The sequence below is a fragment of the Bison bison genome, unplaced genomic scaffold, assembly GCF_000754665.1.
Source record: "Bison bison bison isolate TAMUID 2011002044 unplaced genomic scaffold, Bison_UMD1.0 scf7180017864155, whole genome shotgun sequence".
NCBI lineage: Eukaryota > Metazoa > Chordata > Mammalia > Artiodactyla > Bovidae > Bison > Bison bison.
In genome coordinates, this window is record NW_011494727.1 from 468,014 (window position 1) to 480,967 (window position 12,954).

At 47.5% G+C, this 12,954-nt stretch overlaps 1 protein-coding gene across 1 annotated transcript in view; it reads right to left on the minus strand.

Annotated features, from left to right (window-relative positions):
- The window catches only part of LOC104989453 (myeloid-associated differentiation marker-like), a 3,707-nt gene extending 694 nt beyond the window's left edge, over positions 1 to 3,013 (minus strand). The window contains exons 1-2 of the mRNA XM_010841132.1: positions 2,908 to 3,013; positions 6 to 345 (exon numbers count right to left, since the gene is read on the minus strand). Coding sequence (XP_010839434.1) covers positions 6 to 345; positions 2,908 to 3,013 — 446 coding nt within the window. The remainder of the gene's footprint in view (positions 1 to 5; positions 346 to 2,907) is intronic.
- Between the last annotated feature and the right edge of the window lie 9,941 nt (positions 3,014 to 12,954).

Genomic DNA, 12,954 nt, shown 5'->3' on the forward strand with positions numbered 1-12,954 from the left:
GGCTGTTGGAGAAGAACTGAATGTAGATGATGGGGTAGATGATGGAGGCCGAGAGGCAGAGGAGGGCGGAGTAGCAGTTGCAGGTGATGAGAAAGTTGTCCCAGGGGAAGGGGAAGTGGCCCTCCAGCCCGCATAACTCAACTATGAGGATGAGGAGGGTCAGGACGAAGCAGAAGCACCAGATGAACATGGACCAGTTACCTATGGCCCCCTTCCAGGTGCCCACGCTGGCCCCCAGCGAGAAGGCCATGCAGGTGGAGAACAGCTGCAGCTGTCGGAGGCAGCAGCCCATAATGGTCGGGGAGCCCAGGGCCTGAGGACGATCATGTGGTAGTCGTTCTGGTCCTACTGGTCACCAGTGTGGCAGAGGTCTTAGCTGAGGATCCACCCGAGAAAGGTCCAGCCCTGGAGATGGATTAAGTCAGATGCCAGGGAAAGGTCAGGGCCCTGTGAGGGCTGAGGCTCAGGATCTGTGGAGTTGGAATCAATGGCTCAGACACTCGGGTAACAGCACAGCCACTCCTGAACGGTTCTCCTTCACGCATCACCCTTGACCTTGTCACAAGACTTGTCTTATCCCAAAGCTCACAGCTGGGTTGGGTCTGGCATCAGACCATGAACATTTCTTCACCTCTTTCTGCTGCATGCCATTATCTATGGAGACACAGAGTAGCCTGACCCTTATCTGCAACCCCAACCTTTCAAAATTCTGAAAATTGAACAAGAATTAAAAAAAAAATTGTTTGGTAACAAAATTTGAACTGAACAGACCCAGACCATTTATGGTCTTTATTTCATGTAGTGTGAATGTTCAAAATTCAGTTGCAGAAACACCAATGTGTTTGATTACAAGGTGTTTCAGACCCCAGTGGGGTATTATGTCATGTAGGATAGATGCACCATGTTACATAAATGAAGCTGAAAAACTCGGAGTCCTGGAGCACATCTGCCCCACAGGGTTTCAGAAAAGGGACTGTGGATTGTACTGCTAACCCCATTTTACAGACAAGAAAACTAAGGTTGGGGGAATTAAGTCCTTCCCTAAGGTGGCACTGGAGAAGGAAATGGCAACCCACTCCAATATTCTTGCCTGGAAAATCTCATGGACAAAGGCCTGGTAAGATATAGTCCATGGGGCTGCCAAGAGTCAGACACGACCGAGCACACTCGCATACTAAGGGTGCATGACTAGGAAATGGGAACCCAAATAACAGTGCCAAAGCTGCGGGTTTGAAGGCTTTGCTCTATAGCCCACATGTCAAAAGGGCCCATGGGTGGGAGCTCAGGACCAAAGCTCAAGGCTCTGGGACCCAGGATACACTTTCAAGGCCACGGCCTCCTTCCACAGCAACCTGAAGACCTACGGGTCCCAGCCTTTACTCCCTGCAGCATCACTAGAAGGAGCTGCCATCTGAGGGGACACAACCCCACCCGGAGGAGGGCAGCTTCAGGGGTGAACAGGGAGGAGCCCTGGGGTGAGAGCAAGGCCGTGGGGACAGGATGACATGAGAAGTAGGGACTGTTCTGAATCCCTCCCCCGAGTTTTACCTTAACATGTGACTCTTGCACATTGGGGAAGGGAGACCCCAATCCAGCATGACTCCAAAGTAGAGGATCATGGGGGAACCACAGAATAAATTAACATGTCTGGCTCTTAAGCTCCAAAGCTGCCATCCAGGTGGAAGTCTGGAAAGATCTAGGAGGAGTCCTACCTGAGCAGGATTTTCGTGGCCTGGGAGACTGGTTAGCAGCTTCCAAGCTGGGAACCAAGGGATTGAAAATGAACAAGGATGCTGCGTCTGATGCTGAATGGAGCCTTTCAGGGCATCCCAGGGAGTGGGTAGGGATGGATGGATGATCAGCCCCTTTTTAAAGGCAAAAGCTGAAAGAGGAGGCCCCTGCAGGACCCCTGGGAGGGGCCAGCCCTGAAGATGCACTGGGATTGTGGCAGGGCTGGGGGGAACAGACTGGAGTTGACTGGGGGCATTCCAGGGTCCCAGGGACCCTGAGGCAGTCCAGTAGCTGTCTTCTGACCCAGAAGGGATGCAGGCATGGAGCCAACCTTCCCCATGGAGGAGAGGCCTGGAGTGGAACTGAAGAAGCCCCATGAAAGCCTCAACATGTCTGAAATGCTATGAATTGTGAGCCCCGAGAAGTGTCCCTGGACAGTGACATGCCATTTTCACCATCTCACCTTATAGCCCAGTGTTTGGCCCCCTTGTGTCACCATGGAGTCCCTCTGAGCACCACACATTCTGGAGAAATCCTTACAGATGTGACAGAGCCAGCCTGGCCTCTGGGAGCCAGAGTGGTGTTAAGGACTCAGGCCAGAGCTATTACTCAAACAAACCAACAATCTCAGGGCCAGAATAGCAGCAATTATTTAAGTATTCTTGGAAACACCAAAATTTTCTTTCTTCTAGTTTGTACTAATTTTTTCCTCTGGGCTGCAGAACAGACTTGCATTGTCAGCACAACAGCACCAGCTCCCTCATTCCACCCTCCCTTCCCCAAGACACACCACACACACACACACACACACACACACACACACACACGCTCAGAAGAGAAACCCATGAGGCAGAGGCTTCTGTGAGTTCATAGAAAGCCCACGACCCAGGGAACTGGAGCCCATCCTCTGTGAGCCCTGGTCAGTGTGGTGGAACCCAGCTCTCCTGTGAGATGCAGCAGGTGGAGGAACCAAGGTTGGCAGAGAGGGGTGTTGGGGACAACAGCTGGAGAAAAGGGTCCTCCTCAAACAGTTCAGAGCCATGGAAAAGCCGCCCAGCATACTTAACTACACCTTCTTTGCCCACAGTGGATGCAGAGATCCACTTGATCTCCTCAGACAGTAGGTGGTGCTCTTGTATCTGGTACTCAGCACGGTGGACACACTCCCTCCCCTACCTGAGGCCTGACACTCAGGTGCCTCTCCCATAATGGCCCCTGAGGACCAGTAGCTGCCACCTAGAACCAGCTTCTCCAGGAACAGCAGCCTCCCTCCTGTCTCCATCACCAATCACATTAGTGAGGGCCCCAGTGACTGTCAACACATCACCAGGCTTTTACCGGGGTCTCCAGTGACATCACCTCCTCCGCCCAGCTCCCCATTTTCCAGTAATTGTGCCCAGAGCATGCAAGCTAATTGAAACAAGACGTGGACTTTTGTGCTAAAGTAGCCTTCACCAGAGAGGCAAGGGCGGCTTCTGGAAAATGTTAATGCTGTTTCCTGTTGGATGCAAATCCTGCTTGGAACTTAGCTTCAAACGAAACCTCATCTGTAAAATGAGGGGGTTGGACAATCCCGAAGAGCCATGCTGGCTCTGAGAGTTTATGCTACTGTGAAAAAAATTCCAACTGAGCCCTGGGTCGGGGAGCCAAAGGCTACTTCTGGTTGGCAATGGTGTTGTCACAAAGTGGCTGCAAATCAGTTTTTATTTTAGGCCCTGCAGCTGATAGATTAATTTCTATTTTGTGGGACGTACTCTGAATAATTCCATGAAAATCTTTCCACTGACATCACCAACCACCAGATAGGAGGTCCCCAATGTGCAAACCTCAGGCTGAGTTACTTTTCGAAGACTTGGGTCCAGGTAGAAAAAATGGTTGTTTATGATTGGGACCCCCTAATTGCTATGGAAACCAAGTTTCTCCCTGTCTATCCATCTTCAGGAGGTGTAAGCTTCAGAGGGTTTCCCACTTACCCATGCCCAGAACCGAACTTAAGAAGTCCAATCTTGGGTCAGGCAAATCCACCAGATATTAAAGACAGACAAAAGTTCTGTGCTCTGGACAACCGGACAACCTGAATTTGGGAGGTGTGCACTTCACTGCTATATAATTTTGGCTTGGAGGTTTATTGTTTGTTTGTTTGGTTAATTATTTCTTGTGGAATTTCTCCACGTAGGTCCAGTCTTCCTGAGACTTCCTAAGTTCTTTATTTGGAAAAGAAAAAGATCCTTTTAAAAAAGAGAGAGAGAGAGAGAGAAAAGAGGTTTATAATCATTTCAGCTGGGAGACCCAAACTGCTGAGTAGAGAAATGCGTTTAGAGGAGATCAGCCAGGTGTGAGATGAACCACAGCTAAGACCAGCAGACGATTTCTAAATCGACAAAAGCAAAGAGCTTTCTCTTTACTCCACTTCGAAATTCTTTGGAACCTCCACACTGAAAGAAGTCTGAGAAGTCACCTGGTATATCCACCCAGGTTATGGCAGCCTGTGTTCCTCCATCCTTGGCAACTGTCAGCCGACTCTCTGCTTCCCTGGGCAGTCAATTCTATATTCTTATAACTTGGCTGAAAAAAACCTCCTGAGGTTCTTAGAATGAGCTGAAATCAGCCTCCCTGTTACTCCCATTCACCAGTCACAGGTTTGTTCTCAGAAGGACCGTGCAGAGAAAAAAGTACAAACTCTAGTCCCAGTGAGCTTGGACAGCACTATTGGCCGCGGGTGCCATGTCATCTTCTCTTCTGGATGAATACCCTTAGTTCTTTTCATCACTCCTCATTTTCAGGCATTTCCAGGCCCTTCACCCTCCTGGCCACCTGCCTCTGGATGCTTTCCAAACTGTTGGCTTCCTTTTCACGCTGTGATTGGAATTCTGTTCTGATGATCTGAATTCTGAGTTGATGGACTGACGGATGTAGAAAGTGAAAGTCACTCAGTCGTGTCCGACTCTTTGCGACCCCATGGACCATACAGTCCATGGAATTCTCCAGGCCAGGATACTGGGGTGGGTAGCCTTTCCCTTCTCCAGGGGAATCTTCCCAACACAGGGATCGAATCCAGGTCTCCCACATTGCAGGCAGATTCTTTACCAGCTGAGCCACAAGGAAAGCCCAAGAATACTGGAGTGGATAGCCTATCCCTTCTCCAGCGGATCTTCCCGACCTAGGAATCAAACCAGGGTCTCCTGCATTGCAGGTGGATTCTTTACCAACTGAGCTACCAGGGAAGAGATAAGCTCAAACCTGAAACTTCGAAGCCACATACGGGTGGCTCACCAGAAACGGGCTACAGGGACATGTCCTGTCATGAAAGGACATCTTTGAGTTGCTTGCAAACACTATGGCGTGTTGTCTACAATGAGAAACACATGCTGAAGTGAAAGTGTTAGTCACTCAGTCGTGTCTGACTCTTTGCGACCCCGTGGACTGTAACCTGCCCAAGAATCCGTGTAGGTTCTCCAGGCAAGAATACTGGAGTGAGTTGCCCTCCTATAGGGAAATCTTCCCAACCCATGGATCAAACCCAGGTTTCCTGCGTTGCAGACACATTCTTTACCATCTGAGCTACCAGGGAAGCCCCAACCACATGCTACGTATCCTTAAGTGTCTCTAGAGAATCAGAGTATAGTTGGAAGTGATTCCTTTTTCCTTCAGTGAACGCTTAGTATGAATCTTCTAAGATTCTATCTCTGATCATAGATGAAAGGCTTTGGAGCCATGATAATAGATGGTCCAGTCTCTAACCTCAAGGAGATTCACTGGGATAATCTACAACAGCTTAATTGGCCCAGGTGTGCTAGCTCTAAACAACTTTGGAAGAATTCTGCTTGTGATTTTAATAAAAAGCATAATCATAGATGACCATAGATGACTGAAGATGGAAGGACTCTCAGAAAGCTTGAATTGATGTCCCTTGGTTTATAGACGTGCAAACTGAGCTCCAGAATTTGTAACTCATCCACCTGGCCATCTATCCTTCCATCCATCGACACAACAAATGTATTTATTTAGCAGCCGCAATTTGCAAGTAATATATTTGGGGGGAGTCCAAAGTGAACAGCAATACCAGATAAGGGGTAGGAAGTAACTTTGTTGGTATATGGATAAAAAGCTCGTATTGAATGATCTGGCCAACATAATCTGGTTGGTTGACAGGCATCAAAGCCAGGACTCGAAACCAGGTCTTCTGCTGTCTGGCACAGGGCTTTTCCAAAGCACATGCTTTCACCAGTAAATGACTGATGGTAGACAATAGAGCATCTGCTCTATATCAGGGAACCCTGTCCTGATGGAATCCTATTTAGACATTTCAGACAATACATCTGTAATGGTGAATGTGCTAGTTGCACAGATGTAGTGCTTCACCACTGAAAAGCACGATGCAGAAGATAAACATCATTTCTGTCCATCTTCCAGAAGCATAGACAGTCTCTCCTTAACTCCTTCATTCATGACTCCTCCTTGCCAACAGTTTACCAAAACTCTCTCCCAGGATCCACCAGAGAGCAAATCCAACTTGTTTTCTTTAATTTTCCTGCTCTTTGAGCTCCATGAGATAGGATGCTATTGGCTTTCCTGAACATCCTCCTTCCTTGGTTCCCATATCCTTCTCTCTCAAGTCTGCCCACTTGCTGACACTATCCCTTGTCAGGCCCTTAACCATGAACATTATCAAGAATATTACCTTGTACATTATAGCTTGTGGATAAATGTATTTGTTGAGTGGATGGACGGTTGGATGGATGGATGGATTGCTATGTGAATTAATGACAAATTCTGGAGCCCAGTTTGCCCATTTATAAACCAAAGGATATTAATTCAAGCTTCCGAGGGTTCCCCATTCTTCATATTTTGCCATAATGTCTCTCTTTTGAGGACTGACTCATTCACAAACTATCAGCTATCATCTCTATGTATGAAGTTTCCAAATCTACATCCCCACCTTAACAAGAACCCTTTGTTCCACTTGGCTCTTGTTCTGCTGCTTCAAACCCAACAGATCTCTGATCAAGCCATCCTTGTCTGATCCCCAGTCTGCAAGCTGAACATCCATCTCTTTTCCACAACCCTGACCAGCAGCCCTCCCTTTCAGATTCATTCTCTTAGTCCATCAGGCTCAAAACATTGAGACAAAATTCAATTTTCCTCTCTTAAATAAATGAGTCATCTACATAAAGTCATTAGAGATATCTCTCTCAGATAAGCTTAATTTTATCCATCCATCTATCTGTGAATTCATCCTTCATCCTTTGAGAACATCCCAGCTTTCTCTGGGATGACCACATCACGTGTCAGATAAGCCAGATCCCTCTCCTGAAAGTTCAGGGTGATGTCACATCTCAGCTAGAATTGCTGGTGTATGCATCCCTCAGGCATTTGAGCCATGCCCAGCCAGATGCTTCCCTCACCTTCTTTTCACCCTTGAGTACAAGTCCAAGACTGAGAGCATGTGCAAGGCCACAGAGATGCCTCCCCATCAGACGTCTTGCTAGAGAGCAAATGGCCCTCTTGCTCCTCTGGGAAGGGAAACTCTCCAGGGGCTCAATGGGCTATAACCAGACCCTGTTTAGAATAGGCAGCTGAGAGTTCAGGGTTCCCCGGGGCTGAGCAGTCACCCCTCCAGTGCAGCCCACTCCCAACTCCCTCCCTCCTTGACCTCATAGCCCCTATCCCCAACTTCCGTTCCTGACACCAGCATCCAGACCTTCTCTATGATTGTTTGCAAAGAGACGGAGGGATGAGGGGGGCTGTATACTAGTTAAACATCTTTGTTTTTATATTTTTTTTTCTGGACTTATATTTTAATGTTTTGTACGATCTGTGTTTCCCAACTTCATATAATCTATAGATCTGCGACTCTCCTCTATGACTGCAATAGGACATTCATTTTTATATACGAAATCTTACTGTTTTATTACCCCAACTTCTTCAACATTAAAAAATGAATTAGCTATAATCTCTATCAACAACTTCAAATCATTTCTGGTGAGAAAGTGAAGTTGCTTAGTCGTGTCCGACTCTTTGTGACCCCGTGGACTGTAGCCTGCCAGGATCCTCCATCCATGGAATTTTCCAAAATAATTTCATTTTATTTATTTTTGGCTGTGCTGGGTCTTCGTTGCTGCAAGGGTTTTTCTCTACTTGCAGCGAGCACAGGCTACTCTCTAGTTGGGTGTATGGGCTTCTCATTGCGATGGCTTCTCTTGTGGAGAACAGGCTTTAGGCATGCAGGCCTCAGTGGTTGCAGCACCGGGGCTCAGCAGTTGCAGTTCCCGGGCTCTAAAATAAGGCTCAGTAGTTGTGGTGCATGGGCTTACCTGCTTGGCAGCATGTGGGATCTTCCTGGATCAGGGATCGAACCCATGACTCCTGCATTGGCTGCTGGATTCTTATCCACTGAGCCACCAGGGAAGCCCCAGTCAAACATCTTTAACATGGAGGCAAATATCCAGGAGAAAGCCCCTTTGGGGAGTGTTGCGGCATGCAAAGTGGCTAGCATCCAGGCATGACCTCCCATGTACTCATGTAAAGATATTTCCAGTCTGACTGCAGTATACCTGCATCCAGATTTCCAGACTGACAGAAAATTGGAGCTTTGAGGGCCCTCAGCAACCAACCAATTCAATCCCTGCCCTGTGCAGATGAGAAGACCAAGGCTCAGTGACCTCCCACGGTCATTCAGTGAGGCAGAGACAAAGCTGGAACTAGAAGACAGAGGGCCAGTGTGACAGGCAGGATAGTGACAGCGAGCCACCCACTCACTGAGATAGACCCCACAGCAGCTGGGGGTTCTGGGTTCTCCCCCTTAAACTTTGAGTAAGAGAGCTTCTGCTGGTGGAGCCAGGTGGGTGGTGTGAGCCCAGAATGGCAGTAGAGAACTGGGGTGGGGGTCTGAGTGGGGTGGGGAGCATGTCCAGTGAGAGAGAACCCATGCTTGGCCTGGGAGCCTAGCACAGTGGGAGAGGCAGACAGAGAACAGCCCCACAAGGACTTGAACTTCATCTTCCCCGCCAGGAGCCTGATCACCTGGGAAGCCGGTCAGTTTCGCAGAAGGGCCCCTCCCTGGCCTCTCTGCCCGCTCACAGGGACGGCTGGCCAGGAGGCAGTCCTTCCACCCACGGCTTCCATGGCTGCCCGGGACTCGGGCATCCTGCCCTCTCACCTCACCCCTCGCATCCAGACGTGCTCAGGAGGCAGGCTGTCTTTGCCAAGGGCCCTCAGAGGTCCAGACGATCTTGATCCAGTTCCAGGGACTGAGTCTCCCAGTGTACCAAAAAATAGAAAGATGCCAAACAGGGCTCCAAAAATTGAGGTGTGTTTAAAGCATTTCCTGTGAACAAATTAACACTCTTCACACACACACACACACACACACACCCCAAACATAAAGCAACATAATCATGCTATTCACAAAATAATCATAGAAATTATATAAACATTCAGAGCGCCCCCCCACCGACCCCCAACTTGGCAACATGGCCTAGCAGTGAACAAGGATTTAAAGTTGTATGGTGAAGGTCGGCCTCAGCAACTCTCTGTGACTGCATGTGTGAAACTTCTCTCAACGTGAGTTACATCTCAAGTCGAGACAGGGACTAAATGGCTCTTGGGTCCCAGGCCCTCTCCTTTGGTCAGCTCCACACCGAGGTGTGCAGTTGAGGGACCGAACCTGAGAGTGACGGGGCCCCGCGGGGACTGGGCCTGACCTGGCGGCCTCCACACCCACACCCAACCCCAAGCCCGTACCTCAGGGAGAGAGGGAGGGAAGCCAGGCTGCCCCCAGGGACAGTGCAGGAGCCTGGGCTGCCGGTGGGCCGCCAGGCCTGGCTGAATGAAGCCTTTTCATAGCACACCACCCAGGAGGGGGGTGTGATCCCTCCCCAGCCACACAGAAGCCTCTCAACCCAGGCAGCACAGTGCCCTGTTCACACAGCTCGGGAAACAAAATAAATATATTCTCCCCTGAAGACCCCACAATGGGGCTTTTTCACAGCACAGAATCAGAAACGGCCCTCTCGCTCTCCACCCGGCTGACAGGCTACTGGTCCCTATAGCCTTTGCCTGACCCTTTCTAGACTAGCCAGGGTTCCCTAGTAGCTCAGACAGTAAAGAATTTGCCTACAATACAGGAGATCCAGGTTCAAACCCTGGGTAAGGAAGATCCCCTGGAGAAGGGAATGGTTACCCACTCCAGTATTCTTGCCTGGAGAATCCCATGGACAGAGAAGCCTGGCAAGCTACAGTCCATGGGGTCACAAAGACTGGGACACCTCTGAGCGACAAACACTTTCTAGACTCAGGGTCCACCTGGCCTAGCCTATGTCTGTCTTTCTACTTTCTGGTCAAGTCCTTGTATGGTCAAGTGGCCTCCTGGGTAGGTATTGGGAACAATCTGTAAGAATTTGGATAAAGGAAGGAGACAGGACCCAATGCTTATTGATTTTCTACTAAGTGTCAGGAAAGTGAGGGACATGCTTACCTGCCCTGGATGGTATACTTCCCTCTGTCTGGAATGCCATCTTCCTCTCCACTCTACTCTCTCTAAAATCATGGGGAATAGTAAAAAACAAATAGATAATATCCGCTGAGTGCTGACTCCAAACCAAGCACTTTTTGGAACTCAAGCATCGCCTCTTACAGGAAGCTTTCCCTGACTTCACTCAGCATTGAGATCATCTGTCTAAGAATCTCTCTCCGACTGGATGGGGAAGGCCTAGAGGTCATGGCCTTGCACCCCATTTCTGAGTACCTGGGTTCCTTCCCAGAGATGACCCCTAAAGGTTGGGTGAATGTGGTTGCCTCTAGTTTCCTCACCAATACAGTTGCTTATAGAGCGCCTTGAACTAGTGCAAGCCCTGAGCCATAGAGACTAATGGTTACAGTCTTGGAGTCAGCATCCTAGCTGTTAGGCCTGGGCCAATTCAACCATCTAAGCCTTTCTTTTCTTTTTTTTTTTTTTTTTTGCTTTATTTGCATTTGTTGCTGTTTTAGCTTTTAATTTCAAGCACAACAAGTTGGTTAATGATATCCTTTAGCTCAAAATATATGATCATCATTAGTGCAAAGCTCTTTCTTGTTTCTTTTTATAGCTTTAATTGACATAGAATAAGATTTAAAGTGTGCAATTTGATGAGTTTTGGCACATTCATACACTTGAAGAACCCATCACCATAACCCAGGTAGTGAACAAATCCTTCCACAAGTTTCTTCGTGCCCTCTGGTCATCTCTCCCCCCACCACTCCCCTCCTCCTATCCCCCACTCTGGGGGCAACCACTCATCTGCTTTCTGTCACTACAGATTAGTTTGTGTTTTCTAGAAATGTATATAAATAGAATCATACTATCTGAACTCTTTCATTCTGCGTAATTATTTTGCAAGTCATCCATACTGTTGTGTGTATCGTGGTTTTTCCTCTTTTATTGTTGAGAAGCAGTCTATTGTAGTTATAGTACAATTTGCTCAACCACTTATCTGTTGATGGACACTGGAGTGGTTCCCATTTTGGGTCTATTACAAATAACGTGAATATATATGTAGAAAACTTGGTGTGAACATATACTTTCATTTCTCTCTCGAAGTAGAATGACTGGTCGTATTTTATTTTCTTCTTCATTCCCAACCTTTACTCTCCCTCTCCCTTAAACACCCACTCTGATATTTAACGTATTCCCTTAACTATGAATAAATTATCATAAAATGAGCAGAGCTGTTGTGTTCGTGGTGGGCGGTGGGGGGTTAGCTTATGTACCTTGCTGTAAATCTAGTTGTTTCTTACCTTTTTCACTTGATCTTATTTTGGAAGCTCCACTGTGTATACTCTTCAATTAGAAGTTTGTTATTTCTAATTACTGTGCAGCATTCATAGTGTGAACCCATCACTTTATTTATCCTTCCCTTTAAAAGAAATATTTATTTGGCTGCACTGGGTCTTAGAAGCAGCTGATCTTCATTGCTGCATTCGGGCTCTAGTTTCCCAGTCAGGGATCGAACTCAGCCCCCCTGCACTGGGAGCTCAGAGTCTTACCCACTAGATCACCAGAGAGGTCCCTATCCCTCCCTTTGATCAACTCCAAGGTTTGCGCCCAATCCAGCCCTCCCATAAATGATGCCACAGGGAATATGTCATCCTTCCAGTCCCCTTGCTGATCTGTACAAGCACTGAGTTGGATATCTGGGTCCCAAGGTGTGCACTTACTTTATATCACTCAGCTCTGCTGGCTTGACTATTTTCTCACCACCTGAGCCAACTAGTTAACTGCCTGCCCTTCAGCAGTGCTCCAGCCCCATCTCCCCACATCCCGGCCAGTGCTGAACACCCGGTTGCTTTACTGATCTTTGCCATTCTGATGGGTGTCAAGTGATATCATGTTTCAATGTATATTCATCTTATTACTAATGAGATTGAGCATCTTTTCTTCTTTTTTAAGATTTTTTTTAATATGGACCATTTTTTAAAGATTTTATTGAATTTGCTACAATATTGCTTCTGCTTTATGTTTTGATTTTTTGGCAGCAAGGCATGTGGGATATTAGCTCCACAGCCAGGAATCGAACTTTACCCTCTGCATTAGAAGGTGAAGTCTTAGCCACTGGACTGCCAGGGAATTCCAGAGCATCTTTTCAATTACTTGTTAGCTCTTAGGATTTCTTATTCTGTGAATTACCAATTTGCATTCTTTGCTTATCAAACTTTGTACTTCCTAACTTTTCCTTACTGAGAGGCAGGAGTTCTTTGTTTTGCTTTGTTTGTATTGAGATATGACAGCATATTAAAAAGCAGAGACATTACTTTGCCAACAAAGGTCCATATAGTCAAAGCTAAGATTTTTTCAGTAATCATGTATGGATATGAGAGTTAGACCATAAAGAAGGCTGAGTGACAAAGAATTGATGCTTTTGAACTGTGGTGTTGGAAAAGACTCTTGAGAGTCCCTTGGCCTGCAAGATCCAACTAGTCAATCCTAAAGGAAATCAGTCCTGAATATTCATTGGAAGGACTGATGCTGAAGCTGAAGCTCCAATACTTTGGCCACCTGATGCAAAGAGCCAGCACACTGGAAAAGACCCTGATTCTGGGAAAGATTGAGGGCAGGAGGAGAAGGGGACGACAGAGGACGAGATGGTTGGATGGCATCACCAACTCAATGGACATGAGTTTGAGCAAGCTCTGGGAGATAGTGAAGGACAGGGAAGTCTGATGTGCTGCAGTCTATGGGGTTGCAGA